This window comes from Suillus bovinus (assembly GCF_016758785.1).
Source record: "Suillus bovinus strain UH-Sbo-P2 chromosome Unknown EDB93scaffold_18, whole genome shotgun sequence".
Taxonomy (NCBI): Eukaryota; Fungi; Basidiomycota; class Agaricomycetes; order Boletales; family Suillaceae; genus Suillus; species Suillus bovinus.
Window position 1 is genome coordinate 424,926 of NW_024542074.1, and position 23,406 is coordinate 448,331.

The window sequence follows — 23,406 nt, forward strand, 5'->3', positions numbered from 1 at the left end:
ATGATGCGATGTCCTACAGACTCGGAAGACTTGAATGTCTAAGGGATTTTGTACCGGTATACTGGTTGACGGTGATCTCCCATATTCTCGGGTAAGTAGTACATGCACGATACATGGTGGCTTCTTTTGATATCCCTGTTGTGTAAATGCCAGCACACAACTTGGGCTCAAATGGCCCTAAGAAATACGTAGTAAGGTTCACGTGAGATGTTGCAGGCTGATCTCACCAGGTCATACAAGCCTCCGCACTATATAATATCACATTCCAACTTCGCACCAATGTTGACCCGAGTCGAGTTGTCGCTAGCAGATCGAATGATGCATTTGAGACTTTCAGCTAGCAGAAGCCTTGCAAGGCAAACTAGATCACTGTGGTCATCCTCTACGAGATGCGAGGACAAGCCCATCATGAACCGCTATAGCAGGACTGTCACGCAATCAAAAGATCAAGGTGCAAGCCAAGTGAGTCATTTGAGTCGGGCGAAGAATGTGGAGAAACTGATATTCGTAGGCTATGCTGTATGCTACTGAAGGTATTAAAGATGACGAGGACTTTCAAAAGGCCATGGTCGGTGTCGCTAGTGTATGGTGAGTGTCGAGGCAATCGAATTCTTCTGTGGCCATTCCATTGACTACGGTTAAGGTATGAGGGCAACCCGTAAGGAAGAACGTATGCCATAGATGTATTAATACTTAAGGTGCTTTTAGATGCAACCGACACTTGCTTGGCTTGGGGCAGGAAATCAAGGGTTCCTTGGTGGAGTCTGGCCTCATCGGTTACCAGTTTGGTACAGTTGGTGTTAGCGATGGGATCAGTATGGGCACCGCGGGACAGTCATACTCTCTGCAGTCGCGCGACCTTATTGCAGATCAGGTAGAGACAGCCGCTGGCGCACACTGGTTGGATGGAATGGTTGTAGTACCAGGATGTGACAAGAATATGCCAGGTGTACTGATGGCTCGTGAGTGGGGTACTTGTCTAGATCCACTATACGCACTGACATATTATCATACTTGTATAGTCGGACGACTCAACCGTCCAGGTCTTATGGTGTATGGAGGCACAATTCGTTCGAATTCATGCACGGGTCAACCTCAGCTAGATATTGTTTCCGCATTCCAGGCATACGGAAAATACCTACAAGACGGAATGACACCAGAAGCAGAAGCCTTCAGATATGAGACAGTGCGACATGCATGCCCTGGCCCAGGTGCTTGCGGAGGCGTTAGTACCACTGTACCCAATTCAGCAATAGTGTATTCATATATTGGCAGATGTACACGGCGAACACTATGGCCTGTGCAGCTGAGGTCCTTGGAATGACTCTTCCTGGTTCTTCGTCGTATCCAGCCGAATCTCAAGGAAAACACCATGAATGTAAGGCCGCTGGTCCCGCCATGCGAAATCTTATTGAGAAAAACATTCTGCCCCGCGACATCATGACGCGTTCGGCATTCGAGAACGCTATGGTGTGCCATGCTTTTTTTCAAAATTTACGGTCACTCATACGAAATTTCAGGTCCTTACCATGATCCTAGGAGGGTCGACGAATGCCGTACTGCATCTTATTGCTATGGCACATGCTGTTGGCATCAAGCTAACCATCGATGATTTTGCACGAGTGTCTGAGTCAACACCCTTTCTCGCCGACCTCAAACCAAGCGGCAAGTATGTCATGGAGGACATCTATAAAATCGGGGGCATACCCAGTCAGTGATTCAGCTACTGTGATGATTTCTGCGTTCACCGATTTTTTTCAACTCCAGCTATACTTCATTTCTTAATGAAAAATAATTACATTGACGGCAACAACATGACGGTCACTGGCGCTACTTTGGGCGAGAACTTGGAGCGTTGGGTGCATAAACATGGGGAACTCCCCGCTAGTCAGGATGTAATCCGTCCCCTCGACAAGCCCATTAAAGCTACCGGACACATCAGGTTCGTCATTGCCATCTTTCGATAGCTCTTTTTCTCAAATTACCTTAGAATTCTGCGTGGTAATTTGGCTCCTGGAGGTGCTGTTGCCAAGATTACCGGCAAGGAAGGTCTTGGGTTTACCGGAAAAGCCCACACTTTTGACTCAGAAGAGGCCTTTGTCTCCGCCGTGGAGTCTGGCTCAATTAAAAAGAATGAAAAAACCGTCGTTGTTATGCGCTACGTCGGCCCTAAGGGTGGCCCTGGTAAGCGAATAGTGTCTTTGATCCGAGCGGTAACATAAATGCACGGACTATGCAGGTATGCGTGAGATGCTGAAACTCACTAGCTTGATCATGGGCGCTGGTCTAGGTCAGGACGTCGCGTGCCTCACAGACGGACGGTTTAGCGGAGGGTTTGTGATATTTCGATTCAACATGATTTGTAGACTGATGTGATATCCATCAGATCCCATGGGTTCTGCATAGGTCACGTCGTCCCTGAGGCTCAGGACGGTGGGCTTATTGCGCTTGTAGAGGATGGCGACACCATTTCCATCGATGCTGTGGCTAACACTATCAAATTACACGTCTCCTCGGAGGAGATTGAACGTCGTCGGAAAGTCTGGGTTGCGCCACCAATCAAAGTTACCCAAGGAACACTCTACAAATATGTTAAAATGGTCGAAGACGCCAGCCATGGGTGCATTACAGATGGTTAAGATCAGCTATTTTGGGAAGATAACTAAAGAACGTTGTGACGAGACCCGCTAATATTAACAGTACATCAGCAAAACCGCTGAAATGAATACTTACATAGGAGTCACGTCTCATATTGGGGTTAGGGTTATACCTGTAATCATATGGACTCGATTTGGCGCTTGCAAGTGAACTGCACCATAGCACGGAGAACGTACAGGAAATGGACCCTCTGGAGATAACTCTGTCACGGACCCCGGAGGTATTGTATGGGTCACTGACTGTGCACGTTCCTCCAGTCAATGCTCGAGTTAACAATATCATTATATTCAAAAAAGAATGTCGAACCATATGAAATACAATATGCAATAAAATAGACTAAATCGGCGAGGGTAAGATGAAGAGCGCAGAACCATAATGCCAACCAGGGAGAGAATGGCATATCAGAATGACGAGGTGCGGGAGGTCGGAGTGAGGCTGTGAGCAGCAGGAGACCGCTGTAGGTCGCGACGGCAGCGCCAAATTGGCAGTAGCTCATAGTCGGGTGTGCAACACCAGGTTCATGGAAAGTGTCCGTGTTGGTATGCCAGAATAGCAAGAGGTTGCATGATGTTGTCCTAGGAGCGTGGGGGCTGTAGCACAGTGGAAGTACATGATGAATCATGCATGGTTCAAACGTTCATGCACGTGCCATGAATAAAACTCCGATGGAAATGAGCCCGAGCGGCTGATGCGGCATGCCCCCGTGACAAAGTGAGCACTTTCATACCTTTCTGGGTTGCATTCTGGTAGTACTAATATGATCTCTGCAGGTCCCTCACATACATTTGTTGACGTGGCACGCTTATGGACATTTGTCCTCTGCCGTTCTTTTCGTTGATTCGTCCACCGCACCCCGGGTTTTGTCAACATTCTTCTTCTTTGCTTTTCTGCTGTTTATGGTGTCCAATTCCTGGCCTGCGATTGTTACTCGCATTGCACTTGTGCGTTTGGTGTTCGATTTTAGGCATTGCTGACTCTTGCTATAAGTTGTAGACTTGTAGTGCGAAATGGATATATTTTGCACAGCATGGCCCCCATGCTCGATACATATGAGACTCTTCTGCTATCATTACACCTCCGAACCCTCTTTAGCCGCCATCTCCTTCTCCCACTTGCTCACATGCCCTCTGTTGCTTATGGAGAGACACTTGGAGCCGTAACCGCTGCAAGTCCATTTTCAGCAGGATTGTCTCTCTCCACGCCAAGAACAATTACTTGCAGTTTGTGGTTCCGGGAAAGTGTTTGGTGTTTGGGCCAAGATTGTTCCTATGTCGTGCAAATCAGATCATCTCGTTGGTCAAGTGTTATCGAGAAGCTCCCGAAAGTCCATACCGGTGAGCATCTCCATTTTCGATATGCTATCGTGTTTTAAATAGAATCTAGAGCTTGAAATAAATTTCAAACAAAAATCTCGAAACTCGCTTGAGAATAAGCTCTTGCTGAACAACATTGGTTCGACGTCGACTGGTGAGTCGTGAATGGGGATTTCGTGAAGATTCAATCAACTTCACCTACATCATGATGTACCGATGAGTCCCATCCGTTCTTCGACCCTTTTGGACGTTCGTGTCGCTTCCGAGTCGGCTTTGGGGTCTCCATGACCAATATCAAGTCGGTAATATTTCCAAATACAAACTCAAATGTCGCTATGGGTAAGTATTCAACCGCCCACCGATCAACGGTTCAGGAGGATTTGGGTGATTACTTCCACTAATCCGTATATAATACACCTAGGATGGAACTTGAAGGCCAGTGCCACGCTGGGCATATCATAGTGGGCGACCATTTAAGAAGGGACTCCCCTTACCTGATTGCTCATCACACAACGTCGTCCTTCGGTGTTCACCTTCTGCTAGTAGATCATGTCGGCACTCACAAAAGTTACTTGGCCGCATCTGCTATGTCTTGCTGCTGTAGGAGTCTACCTGGTAAAGCAGGTGTTCAGAAAGAACCCTGCACCATATCCCCCTGGTCCTCCAGGGTTGCCCCTTATCGGGAATGTCCTAGACATGCCTAACATCAGGCCCTGGCTCACCTTCGCAGAGTGGGGCAGGAAGTATGGTGAGTCACAAGTATCTTTCCAATCTTGATTTTTCACGTCATGCGCGCAGGCGATATCTCGCATATCGAGGTTCTAGGTCAGCACTTCATGGTGGTGAATTCTTCGAAGATTGCGATGGACATGCTGGACAAGAAGAGCTCGATTTACTCCGACCGTCCTGTCTTGCCAATGGCTGGGGAACTTGTTGGTTGGAAGCATATGCTGGGTTTTTCTCCTTACGGCGACCGGTTTCGCCGGTACCGCAAGGACTTTCACCGCGCCATTGGCACCCGAGCTGCAATGGACGCCTATAACCCGGTTGAAGATATTGAGACTCGCCGATTCCTCAAGCGTGTGCTCATGAAACCTGACCAATTAGAAAAACATGTTCGACAGTATGTATGAATCCGAGTCATCCTTGCATCAGCTTGATATTGAATTTTTACAGCACCGCTGGCGCTATCATTTTGCGAATCTCATATGGATACGAAGTCAAGGAGAGCAACGATCCCTTTGTCGATATTGCAGACCGCGCTCTGGAGCAATTCTCGCTGGCTACTGCTCACGGTGCCTTCATGGTTGACATGATACCACTCCGTAAGTGCACATATAATATTCAGACGCTTTCTTGTACTAGCGTTATAATTTCTAGTGGCCAAGGTCCCCGAGTGGTTTCCTGGTGCTGGCTTCAAGCGCCTAGCGCGTGAGTGGCACAAGAACGTCGAAGAGATGGCTTCTGCACCCTACAATTTCGTCAGGGATCAGATGGTGACCAACATTCGTAGTTTAGATATCTTGCGTTGAAGTTGAATGTTGCAGGCTGCGGGTATTGCCCCGAAGTCTTTCACCTCAGCTCTGTTGGAAGGCCAAGATCTGAGTTCGGCAGAGAACGAAATGGCAAAATGGTCCGCTCTATCTCTATACGGCGGTGGTTCTGACACAGTTGGTCCCTCCTTACATATTTCAACTATCGTTGTGTCAATGAGACTGACACCTCCTTTCTCAGACTGTATCCGCAATATATTCGCTTTTTCTCGCTATGACGCTTTTTCCTGATGTGCAGAAGAAAGCTCAGGCTGAAATAGATGCTGTTGTTGGCCCTGATCGTCTTCCCTCCTTTGCTGACCGCGCCTCCCTCCCCTATATCGAGGCGCTTGCCAAAGAAGTATTGCGCTGGAATGTTGTTGCGCCTACCGGTCTGTGCATATCGTTCATCATATTCGTTAGTTGCCGAGCGGTATCTCTATGTCAGGTTTTGTCCACTGTGTAACTGAGGATGACATCCACGACGGGTACTATATTCCAAAAGGTTCCCTTATCATACCTAACCAATGGTTGATATCTCCCTCATTCTGTGTTCGATATGCTCACGAAATATAATGACAGGTTCATGCTCCACAACCCGGAGACCTATGCTGATCCCTCGCAATTCAAACCTGAACGCTTTTTGGTCAATGACGGAAAGAAGTCAGAACCAGAGCCCCGTACGATGTGCTTCGGTTTTGGAAGACGGTAAACATGAAGTTTATCTTGAGAGGAATACTAGTGCTAACTTTCTTCTCTCCAGTATCTGTCCGGGTATGCCCAACGCACAAAATCATCCAAAACAAAGCATTCTGACGTTGCTGGTTTCTTTTCTGCTCTTTTTCATTTACAGGTCTCCTCCTCGCTGAAGCCTCCGTTTGGATATCCGCCGCAATGTCATTGGCTGTGTTTGATATCTCAAAGGTCGTCGAGAACGGTGTTGAGATCACCCCCGAGGTTGACCCTTCATCAGTCACGATCAGGTATGCCGCTCATCCTATTGCGTAAGGTGTTGGTATGAATGGACACTCGTAGCCACCCAAAGCCCTTCAGGTGTTCTATCAAAGCCCGCTCAGCAAAAGCCATTGAACTCATCCAGCAGGATGCTAACTACTAAAGGCACGAAGATAAAATTCTTGCCATTTCGCTGTCCTGTTTTCTCTATCTGGAGGAGTGATCGTACATCATATGTTATTGCCTCGTATTTTGGATCGATGCTATATACTGATAACTGGAGTAACAAGCTTGAGTTCTTCCTCCAACGGCTAACGGCTTTACCCGTTGCGACTGATCAGAAAGTTCACAGCATCGTGTGTACTATCTCACACCAAAAGTCTGTGAAACTAGAGTAAGTCGCCGTGATGCTTTTGCCAGTGGTGAGCGAGAAGTCTCGTCCTTGCCAACACCTGCTGTTGTGCGCATGTAGTTTTATGCACTTTCGTTGATGCGGATACCCACACTGAAGTCTGACGTGGATGCCTGGATGCCTGTATTGACATAGATGCATATGCTCACGTGGATGTCTTCACGCTCCTTATGCTACTAGCTATCTCCTCGTATAGCCTCCTACAATTTGGGGATACGATGTTCACTTCCCTGCTAATGTGAGAATCGCAGCTCAATCGGGGCTTCGGTGAAAGCAAAGGTTTTGGATACATGCGAAGTATGATTCCCATATGGCGGTCGATCTCCTTTTCATGCGTGGATGAGGACTCCAAAAGGATCTTCTAGATATGGGGCGGAAGAGTTTGATATACATAGTGGATCCCATCCGTGGTGTCGTCAAATATCAATCGTCCGTCAAAATTCAGTCCAAATACCCTGTGGTCTGCCTGGTCACCACACGTAAGTGTGGAAAGGTAAGAAGAGAGACCTGTCAATTTACTGACCCCTCTTCGACGATTCTAGCCAGCTTGTACAATATCTTACAACTCCATGATAACTTTCTGCAGGATCCATTCCCTAAATGATGGATCGGACAAGACGGTTGGAACCTTCACCTGGCTCATCGAGACGTTTGTCTTGTTGCATTTCTGACTGCGATACTCTGTGAACGTGCCTTTCTCCACGAGACGAATGGTTGGCTTCCTTCCTCTCCCTTGCCAAAAAGCCATGTGATAGTCGTTGTTTGCCATCAGTTCTTCAAAAATGTACTGTGTCGCCATTTTGGCGTCCTTTCCTGTGAATATAATTCGGACAATCATGCGTAAGAGCTTCGAAGCAAGCACGAACCTATTTCCCCTTCAATCTCTACCAAGTACCCATAGGTAACTGGTGTGTCTCGGTCGTCTGCCACAACGGTGAAACCTATGATTTGGCCGATCCATCGTTCAGAGGCAGATACGATCGCGTTCGTCAGTTGCGACTCCGTACATGTTGATCCACACGCTAGTCCAAGTGAGGCACTACTTTAGCGGGCATCTCAGCTGCTAAATCGCAAATCCATAATATCATAACTCACTCTCGCCTATGAAGGTAGTTGATGACAGGCAATCCATCGTCCGGCGCAAAGCCTTTAATAGCAACGACATCGCCAAGGCGGTATCTCCACAAGCCATTGCGGGTCGTCAAGACGACCTCGTAATGCCCTCCTGTCTCAAGCTCCCACTGCAGCAGTGATGAGCAGATAAAGATGGAATGGAGTGAACGGTTCTTACAGCGGACAATACACGCTCTGAAGGCTCTTTGCAACGCACGTCGAGATACTCGGTGACTCCATGTATGGGTGTTATCTTGAAGTCGGTATTAGGGTTGCCGTTGAAATACGGGAAGGCGATATGATAACATTCTGAGCTACCGTAAGAAAAAGCCTGCATTGTAACAGAAGGCCCGAGGATGTGGGTGACCTTGTGTTGCTCACAGTTAGTTGCATAGTAAAATTTCCACACTCAACGTACCTTTGGAACGGATGCAGCAGCGGGGCCTCCAGTGATCCCAATAAAATTTTTCAAGTCAGGCCACACACGGACCGCCCAGCCCTGGATTACAGGGGGGCCAATTTCGCGAAGTTCAGCAGCACGAATAGGGTTTGGAGTAAAATGTTTCTGAAGAAATTGTGAGTTGAACGAGATGTAACAATCGAAACAAACACAACCTCCAAAGGTTCTCGCACGTGGTCTATTTTGTCCATCTCTGGGATGTTACCTTTCGCGATGCAGTCGATGAGTAAAGTCCACTCATCCTCTATGTATTGCAAAAGATTGACGAACACACTGGCATAGACAAAGCGGATGGTTGTCACCCGACGGACTGATAGTGCAAATAGCGCATTCAAAATGAAGAAAGAACGATAATCCTTCACCAAGGAAATCGCGTAAGGATCCGCTTTCCCCGGAACTAAAAGTTGGCTAGATATCAGCAAGTGCAAGGAAAATCAGCACAACGGACTTACCCCATAAGTCGAGTCTGTCCATATCATGCTCGACATCCCAGTCCATCTCCATTCGCAGAAACCCGGCAGTTATAGGGCAGACCGGTAATATCTTAGAGGTCTGACCGTCCTCAAGATCCATCTTCAGGGCTTGCCCGACACTCAAAGAAGACAGTGAAAAGGTATTACCCTCTGAGTGGCGAAGCGACAAGTGTGGAGGAGGACGCAAAAGGTGCGGTGCAGGTCGGTATACCGGGAATGCCTTGGATGCTTTTCCAGATGTCGCGCTGGAAACGACTAAGCAGTAGGGTAATCCTGGGGCGAGCAAGTTCTCTACGTCAGACTTCTTGCAAGGGGTCGCAAAAAACTTTGCTATGTACGACCTGTAAGGTTCGTAGTCTGTGGTTGGAATGAATTCTCGGAAGCGACGCAGAAATTCTACATCATCATCCGGATTTCCTTGTGCCATGGCCTCGCGGAAGTTTGCCAACTCAGGAGCATGTTGAGCAAACTGAGACATGGAATTTGGACGTATGAACCCGAGCAAGGCTCGATCCAGGAGATCCTTAAGCCGCTGAGAGAGTTCAGGGGACAAGGAATGCAGAGGATCTGTAACATTGTTGTCATATGGTGCAAGGTTAGATTGCGACATTATGAGTAGCGTTGATTGTATCCTGAAGAAATGGAGGCTCAAACTGGAAACGAGGAAGAGAAAGGTCAATCTTGGTTGGAAAGACTGAGGGAAAGGAATGTTATAGACTGAATATTAAAAAATTGTTGGAACGGAGAACGAAACGTGAACGTGGATGGAACGTGTATGCCGATAGTAGGCTATCCCATAATGCACTACATCATCAATATGCCGTGTCGTCATATCTCTGAAGACACGCAAGAATCCGATCTTCGCCGCGAGCTTTTCGATGCGTTCGGGTATTGCAGTACCCGGGGTTTACGTGGGCCGTGACCGGGAAGTGTGAATAACTTGAAAGGCTTCGCATTCGTGTACTAGGAGCCGCGGTTCCACTGCGGGGGAGGTGTAATAGGTGCCCTGTTGCTGTTCCGAAATACATCAGTCCCCTACTGGTACGTGCAAGTGACGTTACTTAGTCAGCCCTTTCTCTCGTCCTGGTACATGAGCTATGTAGCAACTTGAAGAGTCTTACTACGGCGGGTACCGCAGTATTAGTAGTAGTACCGATTTTTTTCATCGAGTTTGAATAGGTTTAAACAAGTTGAATCAACGGTCACGCATCGGCTTAGGCCGAGTCCTACGTCTGGTCTCTAATTTCCTAATTAGGTCAAGAGACGGCCATAGACTCGGATGAGCTAGTTACAAGTCTTAAAAGTTAACACAACGGCTATGGCCAATGCATGCGCCAAAATGCATAGATCACTCAATTTAAATCTATTCCAACACTGTTAGTCTTCATTTCTCCTGTCAGCTAATACCCAGACCAACGAACGATGTTGATTGATCCACATGTCAGACCCACCCTGTAAAAATTAGATGCAGTCACGGTAAGCAAGATAAGAGACCAGTATTGATACATCTAAACCTACAGCTGTTATCGTCGACAGCCATGATATCCTCATATTATATCCATATCCTATACACCCACAACGCGGGCAGATGACCGTGAAAGCACGTCCATGGGCCACTGGCAGCTCATAGACTTGTTGAATCGCAGCACGAAACCCGACTTGGTGGCCAAAGCGCAGACGGCCCTTCATGGTGGAAAAACATTCGCATCGATTTCAAAATTCACCCATTCAAAGTCTTTGCTGTGATAATCTTCTTAGAGGGCAGGCCACCCGCTGACGACATGCTCACATACACACTCGTGAAGAGGTTGGCACTAGGCTGTCGAGACTCCCGTTCACCCGACAAAACACTGAAGTCCAAGATTTGCGAGTCTCATACATAACAACGAAGTGCTCTCGCAATCTCTGGGTCAAGTTTCGTATCAACAACGTTATATTTTTGCACAACAGCGGTGAATGTACATAAAATACTGATATCAAGATGGTATCGCAAAGAACATACTACTATGTTGCTACAATGGGCGTGTATATGTATTTATATATTATACTAGACTATGGAAACCAAGATGCAAGAATCGTCACGGATCTAAGAAATTCAAGGCCGAACGATGACAGCAAAATGATCAAAGCAAGTCGACAGTGCAAGGGTATGCATATTTTTTGAAAGCTAGATGGTTAGCGAGGCAGAAGAAAACAAGGTATCAGACGTTAAGTTGCTCTTGCTGGAACAGTTGGCGCACGATGGACAATTTTGGAAACTTGAAGTCAGGCTCACTCATGGTATAGGGATTATTTCTGACTCCTCAGGCTCGAGCGGTGGTCCCAAGTGTATGCGAAGAATGAGAACACCGTTCTCTAAAGCGACGGAGACGTCTTCCTTCTGATAAAGAGTGCGCACTTGAGCCACAATATCGTAGGGTAATTTAGCCTACTCGCCTTAGTATCATGACGAACAGGGAGCACCCTGCGAAACTTGCCATACTTGCGTTCTTTGAGTGCTATCAGACCGTCTGGAAGTGGTTGTCGGGATTCTCCTGTGATTGATACTTGTTTCACACCGTTCTGGCATCTTGATAATTCGATCTTCAGGTCGCTCTTCTTCACTCCTGGAAGTTCAAACATTGCTGTGGTTACTCTACTCTCGTTGCAAAAGAAGTAATCGGCTCTGGGTATAAAAGTTGTGTTGGATGGTATGGGCGGAATAGCGTGGGATGGGTTGATGATGCCGGTCCTACAATAAGATCAGGAATACATCCCTTGAGCGGATGGCAAATGCGTGATCACTCACCTGTGTAATGAGGCAGGAGTGGGTGTTCGGGCTGCTAGCATCGACGGACCTGGTGCGTAACTGCTACTTGTATGTCTCACAGATGGGTTTGATTCATTCTCTTGTCTTGGGTTTACACTCTGTGGGCGACGATATGGATGCACCATATTGTGTGCGGGCGATACTTTCGCTCGTACTGGTCCCACTGAATGTAAACCACCAGCAGATGGTGGGCCGGAGGGCGGACTAGTGCTAGCTGCCATATGACGCGTCGTATCAACATATATATGAGGTCTCATATCTTGGGACACGACATTCTGTCTTCTTGAAGAAGACCCTGGTGCTGATGATACATGATGCAGATGCTGTGGGACATCACTTCGGTGTTGACTTGGAACAATGGGTACGTGCTCTTGAAGCTCAATCATATGTTGTGACGTGGCGTATACATTTTGAGGTTGTCGTTGCTGTGGATTCAAAGCGTGTTGAGCAGGCTGATGATGATCAAGTTGCTCTGGAATGTTGTTGTCGAGCTCTGTCGTCTCCCATGAATATGGTGTTGTTGGCGTTGGGGGCATAGACATATTTCCTTGGGTGTATGGGTATTGGTAAGACATGGAAAAAAGGGGCGATGCCCCCCCCGACGCGTTCTTATACCAAAGCGTGACTCAAAAGCTTCCGTGGATCCGAAGTGTTGGGAGGACCCCGGAAACCTGCCGACAATGTTACACCTTATCAATATTTTGATGAAGATAGGCCTCTGCTGCCTACCCAACCACTGAAATGAGAGGTTTCTGAGTGACAGAAAAATAAAAATGTGGTCGAATTTTTCACTTAGGCCTTTGTAAGTCTTCAAACACAACTTGAAGTGATGCTCATCTCCAGCGGTGTGCGGGGTCTACCACGGGGTACAAATTCCGTTGGTACATAATAGCACATTGTTCGCTTGGAACGGGACCGAACATTAACTTATTACATACACGAGTCTTCCAGTAGCGAAGATAGCACAAAACAATGTATGGTAACGATAAAAATCAGAAAGTGAAGTCACAAACTTTCATCTGGACTTGTTTCAGTCAACCATCCACTGTCGCAGATACTTCCGGTGATGTAGCTGAAACGCTTTGACTCTCACGGCGAGAGCGAGGAATCAATTGTCCTGTCTCCGCAACGCGTGCACCCCTCTCAACACTTTCGTGTCTGCTCGGACTCCTGTTATTCCTGATACCTACTGTGTCTGCGAAGCGACGCTCAATGTTTCCTCGTGCGTTCGAACCGCGCCTACTTGGAGGGATCCCAGGTGACAGTGAGTGGTCGCGTATGTGCGATACCACAGGCGACCCGTACGAAGAAGACAGTGATGGTGGAGGCACCGAAGGATAGGATAACATATGAGGAATAGTGAATGTCGATGGAGGATTTGACGTCAACGAAGCAGACGATGGCGGCGTCGTCATGGGCGTCCCATTACTGACAAAACTTGTAGGATTTGTTCCAACAATAGGCGAAAATGGGAATGGTGACTCTGTCGAGGAGGGAGAATGCGATAATGGTGTATTGCTTTCTGACATGTTGTTCGTTGGGCGCCGTATTGAGGAGGAAGGTCGGGGGATAGGGACGCCGTGGATTGCTTGTGAAGGCTGTGTCACAGATGTACTGGGCGATGATAGATTGGACACAGATCGCCGATGCGTAGGCTGCGAATACGGGTCTGCCGAGGACAGGCCGACAAGGCTGTCGACTGACAGACCGAGCTTGAATATAAGAGGGCATGGTTAAAGACACACAAGACAAATCAAAAGCCGGTGCTCACCCGTCTCCTGTGTTCAAGGAGCTCTTCGCGATACACTTCGTTTAACCGCGATACTCGCACATAATCTCTTTCAGTATCAACTAGGCGGTTGCGCAATTGCTCGTTTTCCCGTCTCATGGCTTCCAGCATGACTTCTGCACTTGGGATCATAGGATCTCGACCAGCCATAAACGTCGGAACTCCCACCCTCTTATCTGGGGAAGCGATGATCCCATTTGTCCCAGGTGGCTGTTGCTGTTGCTGTTGCTGCTGAAGTCGAAGCGCAGACAATTCCCGACCAAGCCTGTTCACATGAGATTCCGACTCTGCTTCGAGCGCGTTTTCGAGTTGAATCTTCTCCTCACGAAGCTTTACACGATACAGTGTGAAATAAGTCACTTTCAAATAGAGAATTGACTCCTTACATACCTGCTCAAGTTTGCGAGACAATACGTTGATGATCCGTTCTTCCTCTGCTTCATAGGCATTGATGAGATTTTCTTCTCGCTTCAGGCTGTTGTTTGAGCTGGTGGTAGACAGTCGTCGGATAGGAGAGTCCCCCATGATGTCAAGCTCGCTGTACATCTCCTAACCACTGAAGTCCCTGGTACTGCACCTTTTCAAATAAGTATGATGAGATTGCGGGCGTCGACTAAGGAAACGGAAAGAAACGTTTGTGGATTGACAACTTAAAAGGCCGGATGCTTAGAAAGGGAATCATGATCCGCCACTTTTCGCCCCAATCATATGGAGGCCATTAATCCCAAGCGAAGCGAAGTATTCACATGAATCACAATGTAGGTATCAGAACGGTACGGACAAAGAACAAAACTAGTGATTAAAAGTCGTATCCCTCCACCTTAAAAGTCTTCCCATATTGAAGGTAGCTATCCATGATTTTCAGGATCGGGTCAGGTAAACCCATGCTCAGAACAGTATACGAGATCTTGGCATGGCCATGGATCTGGCCAAGCTTGAAGAAGCTCCGCGCAATCAGCGTTGGATACTTTGGGCAGTGTGAGCTAGCTCCCTATGCAAAGGGGGGAAATCACGTACGGTCATCTCTGTGTAATCAGCATATTGGTATGCGGCTACTCGTATCGCAGCCTGGATTGTGCGTGTGATGTCTCCCTCCTCGGCATACATTTCTAAAAGCTTCGCCCATGGTTTTTGGGAGTAACGCGAAGTATCCAGGCATCGCTGATAAGCTTCTTTGGCCTCTTCTTTGTGGTGTAACCGCATGCCTAGGTCTCCGAGGATCTCCCATTCAAGGCCAGTTTTCCGGTACGCAACGTGCTGTGTTTTGAAATGTGCGACTTCTGCTCGGAAGATAGTCCACACCCGCAAGTCCTGGGAAGAAATGATGTATTCAAAGCACAACTTGCCCATTGCGGAGTGATTCTTACCTCGTAAAGGACCATAAACAGATTATCTAGCCACCGCTCACACAGGCGCTTGTTTGTGAATGAGAATGCCTCCTGATAGGAGTTTGACGCCTGCGATGGCTCAGACTCTTCCCCGGCAGCAGCTTGTACTGGCTTCTCGAGCGTCATGCTTTGCTCGTTCTGTTCCGCAATGCCATTACGGATGGACTCTGCAATTTCGCGTTCAGTGTCAGATTCCGAAGATACACGGATAATCGGGATGGCGGAAACATTCAGACCATTCTCAATTTCAGTTTTGCTATCTGATTCCGAGAGAGGGCTGGACATCCCTCGTGTAGACGCGTCATCGTCTGCGAGCGTTGCACTCCCCGCGGTTACAGAGCCATCCTCGTGGATCACTGCGACATTTTCGTTCACATCTCCAGCACTGTAACTGGTCGCCACTTTTTGGATGTCTGCCTGGGCCTTTTGCATCCGGTACTCTTCTTCCATAACAAACACTACACTCCGCGTCTTCAGCAACTCGTCCCAGCCTATATCAGAGACAAGACGTGTAAGCAAGGAATAGGCCCTAGCCCACGTTCCACGAAGACCCGGCGCAGGAAGGCGAAGGAGGGCAGGATCGGCCTGAAGAGACATAAGATGGGAAATAGTGATATAATAATCCCACGAACCACATCATCATCACTTTTCGTTTTTTCAGGGAGGATGTCACCGATCTGGCGCTGGAAGGGCAAGTGGACCTTTGCAGGTACAAGAGCACGGTGAGCATCACGTCCATTGAAAGTGAACATTGGACATGAGTTCAGCGTTAAAAGTGCCTGTAGTGGCGGTCAGTGAGATTGACTGCACTCCAGAAAGTTGCATACCGATTCGTAGTCTTTTATATCGATGTATAACTCGGTGAGTTTCTCCCAAGTAACAAATTCACTCGGTGCACAGTTAACAGCCTCTTTCGCGAGTTTTAATGCCCAGTCAGGCCTGCCCTTAGAACGAAGGAAATCACTTTGTACGTGAAGAAGAGTGTATGAGTGTGGAGTATGCTTCATGGCAGCAGACATGATCTGAACTGCCTTTACTTCTTCATCTGGTCATAAAAAATGTCAGATGGGATGGTGTCTTGAAAAGAGGGAGAAACCAGCGCACTCATTCCAATGTAACTTTTTGCCAGGAGCGAGGCAATTTCCGGCTCTCGTGCAGCCAGTTTCTCGAATAGGTTGGCCGCTGGCTGACAGCGACCACTGTTGCCGAAGTACTTCATTACACCAGCAGTCAAGTGGTTTGAAACCACAGTAGCAACCTGTATCTCCGGGTCTGACCCGACCTGCCATCCTACATTGCATTCAGTTTCTTGAACAAGCAAGGCCGAAAGGTTAAGCGCTCACCCTTCATAAACAAGGCCTCAACCGCCTGCAAAAATCGGAGTTCGCCTTCAATTGTAGTGATGGGATCGAGTTTGCGGTAAGCTTCCAACCAGTAAGTCGGGTCGTCAGAGTAGAGGATAGCCCGAAGCAGCGCAGAGAGGTATGTTTCTTGCCATATTTCTGGAGTCGCTTCGTGTCTAGAGCCCGCAAACACAATCAATGACTCGATACGTGTTATAATGGAATACGCACCGCTCGCCACGAAGATCTACGACATAAGCATTGACACCTCCTGGGATCTTCACATCTACACGGATATCGACGCGAGAGAACGCGTTGAAGCAGCTTTAACAACAAAGTATTTAGCATATCTAGAGGTATCAATATAATTAGGACAAACCAGTAACAGCCATTCCTGACTTTCCATGCCGTACTCTTCGAAAACCAAGCGGAGTTGTCCTCGATAGAATATGTGAGAGAATTGATGTATGCGGCGAGGGATGCTGAAGAGGACGCATCTACTCCGGACACGAAATGATATGAGCCAATCTAACCAATGGTTAATATGCGCGCAGCAGATCCCAGATGTTAGAACTCACATCGCGTTGTCCAGTACGTCCTGTACTCTTCACAATATGACAGAGGTCTGGGGGGCCAAGTTCGCGGAATGTTGCTATTATGCATCGTCAATATTTTAAAAAATAAGGTCTAAACATGCTAGACTGACCAAGGCTTTCGGTCCTTGCGGTTAAAGATTCTCCAAGTTCAACCTGAAATAGAGTAAGCCTGACATTGGTCCGCAGCCGTGATAATTATGCCAACCTCGAACAACTCTGGGACGTCTTTGAAGGACGCTGTTGCGTCCGCCATGATGATCGACGTCTATTCAAAGTAAATTATACTGTCAATTGGCGTGCCTGCCACGCAATATCAAGGACGATGTTGAAGACGCGCCATGTTTGTTCCTAAGGCCGTTGTCAAACAACGCCTGTGGCTGTGCGACCTGTTCAAGTTTTATTTCGACAAGTCATATCAAATGATGTTGCATGGTTGAACGTTCTGAACGTTGAAAAGTTGAACGGTGACCGTTCAACTCTTGATGTGCGAATGCACCCACTCATGCCCTTTAAAAGTTCTGATTCTGAGGTAAGTTCTTCAAGAAAACGAAACAGGGGTTCCAATCGTTCCCAATATAAATTCATTGCCTTGCATTTTTGACACACCACCCACTGCTTGGCACTGAACAACTCTCCCAAAGATTTTCACCGCACCCAGTACGCAGCTATCCTTGTTCATTCTGGGCCTTAACTCATTCTCGCACGCTCCAAGCCCCATCCTTGGTCTCCAGCGATGTTCCGCGGTCTGAGATCACAGCCACTCTTGCCCAATCTGCAGCTATGTTCGTCCAGCTTGGATCTCCAGTCTTATCCCCTGCGTATGGGTAGCCAGTTCTCCCCTTCCTAGATTTGCAACCAATCTCCCCTCCTCAAGTTCGCAAGCATACAAAGATAAAACTGCAAACTCGAACCACAACCTGGTCGAAGCCATAACAGATACTGAAGAACATGAAGCGACTCCAACGGATGTTTTTTCACTTCTCCCGAGTTCTTTCAGACGATCGAGACACTGAATGAGGTCAGATAGTAAGATGTGGATTAGGAGAACAAAATACCGAAATTGATCCCAGTCACTCATTAACAAAGGTTGTGATAAGTCACGACATGGATAGAATGGGCCTGGGACAACTCAAGAAAGTACTACGTACTACGTAGTCACTGTTGGGCTCGACAGTGCGATAAGAAATTATATGAGCGATAGCTATGTTGAGCTTTGGGGCAACGTATGAAGACGTTGATAAGTCTAAACTGGATCTTGTGAGCTCGGGTAAGTTGTGAGTGGTTGGTTGAAGATAAATTGTCTAGGAAGGTGAATTTGATTGCGATGAACAGGCTAGATAGTAAGGCGATTGAATTGTCTCGTAAGAGCCATTGAGTTCAGATGGGTGGATTTTCCAAATTGATTTTAATTCAGGAAGGCTGGATAGTGTCATAGCATACGGTTTACACAAGGTTTACACGTATACGTTGTGCTACTGGAGTACTACCGTCGGCACGACTGGCACACCTGCTAAAATTCAAACTCCGCCATGCTTTGCCTACCAAATCTCTCTGACCACTTGACTTGACTATGGTGTATGTCAGGCTAGTCACGAGCCTAAGCTCCGGCGCGGTACAAGAGTTCTGAGGCCCAATGACCAAGTTGTGCGTCCCCAGTCTCGATTGCAGTCTTCCTCCAACTTCGACCTACAACTTCACATATATAAAACAACCTGTAAACCATCCCTCTCTATTACGATTTCATTCACATCGAGACGGCGGTACAACAACATTGCTAGCTCATGAAGAACGGGTCCGCAACAGTGACCCAAGGTAAATCCTCGTCACTCAGTCCTGTCTCCTCCATCACCTGCTTCTTCACTTCACGGTCCGCATCCAACTCTCTGACACGATAGTAATGGGACACCGTCGACTTGGGATCTTCCCTGCGCCTTCGAACCAAGACGATGACTGGCTGCAGGCTCCCTCGAGGGTAGTCTGTACCAACCGCCCACAGATAATCGATGTTCCTCTCTTTGAACCACCGATCGAGTGCAATACCAACGAAATCATCGCCAAAATGGTCGTGTTTGTATCCCTGCCTGTCAAATCAAGTGCGTACTTGCTCGAAGCTGATTATCCAGCCAGCTATTTTGAACACCATGTGACTAGTGGGAGGGACGTTAACCTTGGATGTTGAGATAGAAAGGGACGGTACGAACGCACCACGGCTGCAGTTGGTTAGATGAGAGGAAATTTAAGAATGAGTTGGAGCTTTCAAGTGGAAGCTGTCGGTGGCGTACTCGAACCAACCAAGAATGTCACGTGCAAACAACGAGCACTATGTACCAATTTCAACTTTGGGAGTTCAAGGAGAAGGATGGCGAATTGTCCACCTGTGTGTATTAGTGTGTTAAATTTTCGTATGTTTTCTGATTTTCGGTCGACTAGAGGCTGAGGGCGTTGTTGGCGGACTGCCAATATTTACCTCGAGGGTTCCAGAGGAGAAATTCCGACGTGTCTAAATCTACCTGTTCATCAGTTGTGGGCGCAGGAGCAAACGCAAACCTTACACCGTCGAACCATCCGCTTTGATGCTTTCAGCCCGGTGATTCACATCAGGCCATCTAATGTTAACGACATTCGTGACCGCCAAAACCTTTCCTTGAAAACCCTTTTTCTCCTGCAAACGAAACGGGCCAAACAAGACAGACCTGCAGACCCAGAATAGCCAATCACCTCCGCATCGATAATCCTCCCCGCAACAACGCCTTTTTCCCATATTGTTATAACGATTCACATCGTCCACTGGTAAAACCAAGTTCTTCCAACGTTTAATCTCCGCAATGAAAGCTGCCAGCCGTCAACCTGTACAAGGCCACGGAATTCGGATAGGATCGAGAGGATTTACTCTACTCAGAGATTGCCGAACTAGCACCCCACGACGCGCGCTGCGTTAAAATATAGTATTGTCCACATGTCACACGAAGCACTAATGACAGGTGCACATTAGCCTGAGTGTTCAAGCCCATGGCGACAAATACTGTGGTGGTCAATGCCCGCTACATCGATACCGGTGCCGTCAACTGATGTTGCCTGGGCGCCTTCATTTGTGCTTGCAAATTTACACCTCAATTCGGTGATCTGAGTCAATGATTCAAGCCACAACAAGAATTTGGATCAACCAATACGATGACCGGCTGCAAGCTCCCTCGAGGACGGTCGGTACCGACGGCCCACAAATAATCGATATTTCTCTCTTTGAAACAATAGTTGAGATCGGTGGCGATGAACTCGTCCGGCAAGCCTTTGCACGCAACAATAAACAACTTAGTATAAGGAAATGAAGACAATATTTCGTTCCGTTGCAGATTTGGCTCCCATTTATGTAATCTAGATCTAGATCACTATCACGGTTATGAACGCACATGATTGAGCTTATTTCGTCGGGCATATGGTGTAGCTGGTTATCACATCCGCTTAGCATGGCGCTGACTGCGGGGGGTCTCCGGTTCGAGTCCGGATTTGTCCACATTTTTTGCTGTTCACAACAATTCTGATTTTGTTGTATTGGCCGGCCCTCCTAGTCATATTATTCTCATCGACATGATTATGCTTCATTTCATCTCGCAAGTAAGGATCAAATAAAATCGTCAATTCCATCTGACACTCATTACTCTCCTTTCGACGCCCTGTGTTTTCTCCCATACAGTCTCAACTGTTCCTCCTTTATACAAATCTCGTACACATCGCACAAACTCTGTTACTCCGCCACCCACACCAAAGTAAAGCACTTTTGCGGCTACAAGACAGAGGTAATCGTCCACAGCTTGGGAGACTTCGGCGTTGCAAGCACCACGCATAAGAGCAGTAAGGCTCGGAAGAGACTCCATCCGGTATATGGTCTCAGATGTTAACACCAGGTTGTAGCTCCCACATGATTTTTGGAGGTCGAATGTATCCCATGAGCCAGAGAAAAAACGTAAATCGACACCATAGGTCACCAGGGATTGATGGAACGCGTCTTTAAGACTTTCCGAGATGTTCAATTCCAAAGGAGAGTCTGCCCGCTCCTCTGATTTGCGGTATGTCTCTGCTGCCTCTGACAGATCTGTATCATGAGTGAGACGTGAAGAAAGAAAATAACCAAATGTTACGAACACCAGGTCAGAATAATATTGGGAATAGTCACCAATTCCAACACGGAGGCGTTATAGTCCTGGAGGTGTATATGTGTCTGATTCTGAGAAGGTGGGGAGGAGAATATTCGATGAAGGATGTATAGCGATGGAATCGAGGTGCCACATCCGATCTGTGAAGCGATGAATGAGTTTCATGCTACGATAAAAGCAAAGAGAATGGATGCTCACCTCCAGCACGCGCTTGCCGCTAAAATCAAACTGTGACTTTATGCCGTCTAGATAGCTGACAAGATCAAGACTGCATTCCCAAGTCTTCAAGCCGCCCTCATAGACGAGAGGCACGAGGTCAGAGGGTGTATCTAAAAAGTGCAGCGCCGACCGTGCGTTGACGGACGGTTGCTCCAATGCATCCGGGTCATCAACATTTTGAGAGATCAATTGAAACCTCGCATCGAACAGATCACGGCGTGGAAGGGAAAGTTCACCTCCGTTGGCAAGTGGGATCGTGACTGGAGAGTAAGATATTTTGGACGGTAGGCTGTTTAACTAATCCTTGCGCGCCCAGATCAGTTTTACAAAACGAAGATGAGCAGCGTCTATACGTACTGCGTCTGCGAGAAAAAGCTCCGTGAATACATCAGGAACGACTGCCGCCTCCACGGAAGCGTGCCCCTGGTTCTGTGTTGTGTGATTTACAGCTGTACTGTAATGTTCAGTATCGTCCTCCACGTCGAAGTTGAACTTGAACATTTTTAATTGTGATGAGCAAGTGATGAGATCAAATGACATAATAATCCCCGACTTCCAGTTCGGTGAACCGATCTGGCTTCGGGATGGACCGCCATCGAAGCTCAACGGTGCGACTGAAACTCGATCGCACACCATTTACTTTCCCACGGCTACAAAATCAAGGACTCATGCTTTCTCTGATATTGGCATGTGACATGCGAATCGAAATGTCGTAGTCAATCTCAGTGAGCTGCATGCATTGGCAGGTAAGACAACGGCAATTACCATGTACAGTGTCCGACGGTGGTTACTCCTGACTCGTCCGTTGCAACGCAGACACCCCCGACAGCCTATCGCTGTTTTACGGAGTACAGCCGCTGAGGGCGTTTGCCTAAGTTGCTGTTCAGGCGGAGGTGGATCTCTAATTCGACTACCCCGGGGGCTACACTTAAGTAACGTTTCGTGATGCGATGCGATGCTTTTACGATGTGATGCACAGACCATGATGATGTTGTTGAAGATGATACCATATTACAGGATATATAAATCATATGTCTAAACAATATTCTACTCTATCTCAACCGTTCTGGCCATGTCCAGTTTCACTGGGGGTGAGCGGCGATATGGATAATACAGTCCTTCCGGAAAGTCTTGACTCACGTGTTCGAAATGGTTCAAAAATAGTAGAAATGTTGAAAATTCAAATAAATCGAAAATTCAGCAAACTTGCACCACTCTCCTTCAAAGTCAAGCAGAAAAGCATAAGTGTCACTCTTTTGAACGTTAGATTATGTCTAATACAGTAACTGAATGCTCCGACGAGGAGGATGCCTCTCATTCACAACACTCTGATGATGAATCTGTTGATGGTATCCATATGGAATCTGGCAACATTTTAGACGAAGAACATGGTAATCTTGGTGGTATGGAAGACTCCTCGGGCGAGTATGGTGATGAAACCTATGGGGACGATGACTCGGAGTTAGAGCTTGCTCCTGAGCTACAAGCGATCAAAGGTTACCGTGACTACCTCCTTGTTACTCGACGGGAATAAACTGACACCTAGGCAGATGCAATTTATGCCAAGCAGCCTGCACTGAAGATTCGGATCCCTGGTAGTAAGCTATCGAAGCGGAAATATGATTCCGACTGTGCCGCAGATACCTTCGCACATCTACCATTTGTTAAACTCTGATAATCTTACACAAACTTCGTAGATATTCATACCTGTATATTGTTACCCCGTAAATGCAGCTATTAGCTACTCCCCTTTGCGTAATATTGTCCGCGCTACAGATAGCCACTATGCATATACCAGCCTCGAGCATTTTCGGCATTTACGGCCCTGAAGCAAGCTTCAGGAAGGTCCTGCTCAGGGAATTGGCTGTGTTGGAGATCTCTCCAATGCCGTCGAAGCCACTTCTTCACTGTAGCGGAAGTGTGAGCGACAGAATAAAATGAAATGTAGTCGAACGTACAGCAACTGAAGCTCTCCTCGATCAGATTGAAATCTGGAGAGTATGGCGGCACAAATATAAGTAAACAACCTACGAAGGTGTAAGGTCCCTGAGGTTTTCGTGGAGAGCTGACGTCGATATAGGCTGATCGTGGTATATGGCGAGCCATTCACTGATCTCGTCAAGTAGCAGTGACGGGGTTTCAGCTAGCAGCTCGTGGATCTCGTCTGTCATAACTTGATCCAGCAAGCGAGGGCGA

The 23,406-nt window shown here is 47.4% G+C and overlaps 8 protein-coding genes and 1 non-coding gene across 9 annotated transcripts; 3 read left to right on the plus strand and 6 right to left on the minus strand.

The window, feature by feature from the left end:
• Positions 1 to 318: 318 nt before the first annotated feature.
• EDB93DRAFT_1137942 (dihydroxy-acid/6-phosphogluconate dehydratase) lies at positions 319 to 2,920 on the plus strand (the record flags this gene model as incomplete). The annotated part of the gene is made up of 11 exons (XM_041449210.1): positions 319 to 462; positions 512 to 588; positions 644 to 658; positions 709 to 962; positions 1,023 to 1,225; positions 1,276 to 1,470; positions 1,521 to 1,710; positions 1,768 to 1,942; positions 1,991 to 2,184; positions 2,240 to 2,333; positions 2,387 to 2,920. 11 exons carry the CDS (start codon positions 319 to 321, stop codon positions 2,637 to 2,639), a joined length of 1,794 nt encoding a protein of 597 aa, XP_041309100.1. The 3' UTR covers positions 2,640 to 2,920.
• A 1,600-nt stretch (positions 2,921 to 4,520) lies between these two features.
• On the plus strand, positions 4,521 to 6,620 carry EDB93DRAFT_1239960 (cytochrome P450; the record flags this gene model as incomplete). Its single annotated transcript, XM_041451699.1, has 11 exons — positions 4,521 to 4,719; positions 4,770 to 5,094; positions 5,148 to 5,296; positions 5,352 to 5,467; positions 5,519 to 5,641; positions 5,706 to 5,895; positions 5,952 to 6,033; positions 6,086 to 6,211; positions 6,267 to 6,277; positions 6,357 to 6,486; positions 6,539 to 6,620. The coding sequence occupies 11 exons, from the start codon at positions 4,521 to 4,523 to the stop codon at positions 6,618 to 6,620; spliced, it is 1,533 nt and encodes a 510-aa protein (XP_041309101.1).
• Positions 6,621 to 7,428: 808 nt separating this feature from the next.
• Positions 7,429 to 9,525, minus strand: EDB93DRAFT_1083060 (GH3 auxin-responsive promoter; the record flags this gene model as incomplete). Its single annotated transcript, XM_041445735.1, has 7 exons — positions 7,429 to 7,682; positions 7,736 to 7,908; positions 7,965 to 8,110; positions 8,161 to 8,349; positions 8,401 to 8,547; positions 8,598 to 8,839; positions 8,895 to 9,525. The coding sequence occupies 7 exons, from the start codon at positions 9,523 to 9,525 to the stop codon at positions 7,429 to 7,431; spliced, it is 1,782 nt and encodes a 593-aa protein (XP_041309102.1).
• Positions 9,526 to 11,190: 1,665 nt separating this feature from the next.
• EDB93DRAFT_1224624 (uncharacterized protein) lies at positions 11,191 to 14,147 on the minus strand (the record flags this gene model as incomplete). Its single annotated transcript, XM_041451193.1, has 6 exons — positions 13,904 to 14,147; positions 13,496 to 13,843; positions 12,771 to 13,436; positions 11,704 to 12,332; positions 11,366 to 11,646; positions 11,191 to 11,312 (listed from the first exon to the last, which is right to left on the minus strand). Exons 1-6 carry the CDS (start codon positions 14,057 to 14,059, stop codon positions 11,191 to 11,193), a joined length of 2,202 nt encoding a protein of 733 aa, XP_041309103.1. The 5' UTR covers positions 14,060 to 14,147.
• On the minus strand, positions 14,148 to 17,353 carry EDB93DRAFT_1137967 (Chs5p-Arf1p-binding proteins-domain-containing protein). The gene is made up of 13 exons (XM_041449211.1): positions 17,178 to 17,353; positions 17,046 to 17,105; positions 16,951 to 16,993; positions 16,823 to 16,896; positions 16,624 to 16,772; positions 16,476 to 16,568; positions 16,245 to 16,420; positions 16,006 to 16,191; positions 15,729 to 15,946; positions 15,534 to 15,680; positions 14,881 to 15,486; positions 14,531 to 14,824; positions 14,148 to 14,480 (listed from the first exon to the last, which is right to left on the minus strand). Exons 1-13 carry the CDS (start codon positions 17,178 to 17,180, stop codon positions 14,313 to 14,315), a joined length of 2,217 nt encoding a protein of 738 aa, XP_041309104.1. The 5' UTR covers positions 17,181 to 17,353; the 3' UTR covers positions 14,148 to 14,312.
• EDB93DRAFT_1137969 (uncharacterized protein) lies at positions 17,344 to 18,299 on the minus strand. Its single transcript, XM_041449212.1, has 2 exons — positions 17,553 to 18,299; positions 17,344 to 17,497 (listed from the first exon to the last, which is right to left on the minus strand). Exon 1 carries the CDS (start codon positions 17,916 to 17,918, stop codon positions 17,619 to 17,621), a length of 300 nt encoding a protein of 99 aa, XP_041309105.1. The 5' UTR covers positions 17,919 to 18,299; the 3' UTR covers positions 17,344 to 17,497; positions 17,553 to 17,618.
• Positions 18,300 to 18,614: 315 nt separating this feature from the next.
• EDB93DRAFT_1102986 (uncharacterized protein) lies at positions 18,615 to 18,983 on the minus strand (the record flags this gene model as incomplete). Its single annotated transcript, XM_041447258.1, has 2 exons — positions 18,615 to 18,917; positions 18,942 to 18,983. 2 exons carry the CDS (start codon positions 18,981 to 18,983, stop codon positions 18,615 to 18,617), a joined length of 345 nt encoding a protein of 114 aa, XP_041309106.1.
• A 1,284-nt stretch (positions 18,984 to 20,267) lies between these two features.
• EDB93DRAFT_t56 lies at positions 20,268 to 20,351 on the plus strand. Its single transcript has one exon. It is a non-coding gene; the product is annotated as a tRNA-Ala (tRNA).
• Positions 20,344 to 21,795, minus strand: EDB93DRAFT_1137973 (uncharacterized protein). The gene is made up of 4 exons (XM_041449213.1): positions 21,568 to 21,795; positions 21,190 to 21,507; positions 20,981 to 21,131; positions 20,344 to 20,930 (listed from the first exon to the last, which is right to left on the minus strand). The coding sequence occupies exons 1-4, from the start codon at positions 21,748 to 21,750 to the stop codon at positions 20,473 to 20,475; spliced, it is 1,110 nt and encodes a 369-aa protein (XP_041309107.1). The 5' UTR covers positions 21,751 to 21,795; the 3' UTR covers positions 20,344 to 20,472.
• Positions 21,796 to 23,406: the final 1,611 nt, after the last annotated feature.

What these genes read in the sequence shown, in the direction of transcription:
- EDB93DRAFT_1137973 (XM_041449213.1), bottom strand. Translation starts at nt 21,750, where the DNA reads ATGTCATTTGATCTCATCACTTGCTCATCACAATTAAAAATGTTCAAG. An exon ending in GCGGCAAGCGCGTGCTGGAG is followed by an intron (nt 21,132 to 21,189) that starts GTGAGCATCCAT and finishes ATCGCTTCACAG; the next exon opens with ATCGGATGTGGCACCTCGAT. An exon ending in CAATATTATTCTGACCTGGT is followed by an intron (nt 20,931 to 20,980) that starts GTTCGTAACATT and finishes CTCATGATACAG; the next exon opens with ATCTGTCAGAGGCAGCAGAG.
- EDB93DRAFT_1137969 (XM_041449212.1), bottom strand. Translation starts at nt 17,918, where the DNA reads ATGAGTGACTGGGATCAATTTCGGTATTTTGTTCTCCTAATCCACATC.
- EDB93DRAFT_1137967 (XM_041449211.1), bottom strand. An exon ending in GACGTACTGGACAACGCGAT is followed by an intron (nt 16,773 to 16,822) that starts GTGAGTTCTAAC and finishes ACCATTGGTTAG; the next exon opens with ATTGGCTCATATCATTTCGT. An exon ending in GTCAGGAATGGCTGTTACTG is followed by an intron (nt 16,569 to 16,623) that starts GTTTGTCCTAAT and finishes TTGTTGTTAAAG; the next exon opens with CTGCTTCAACGCGTTCTCTC.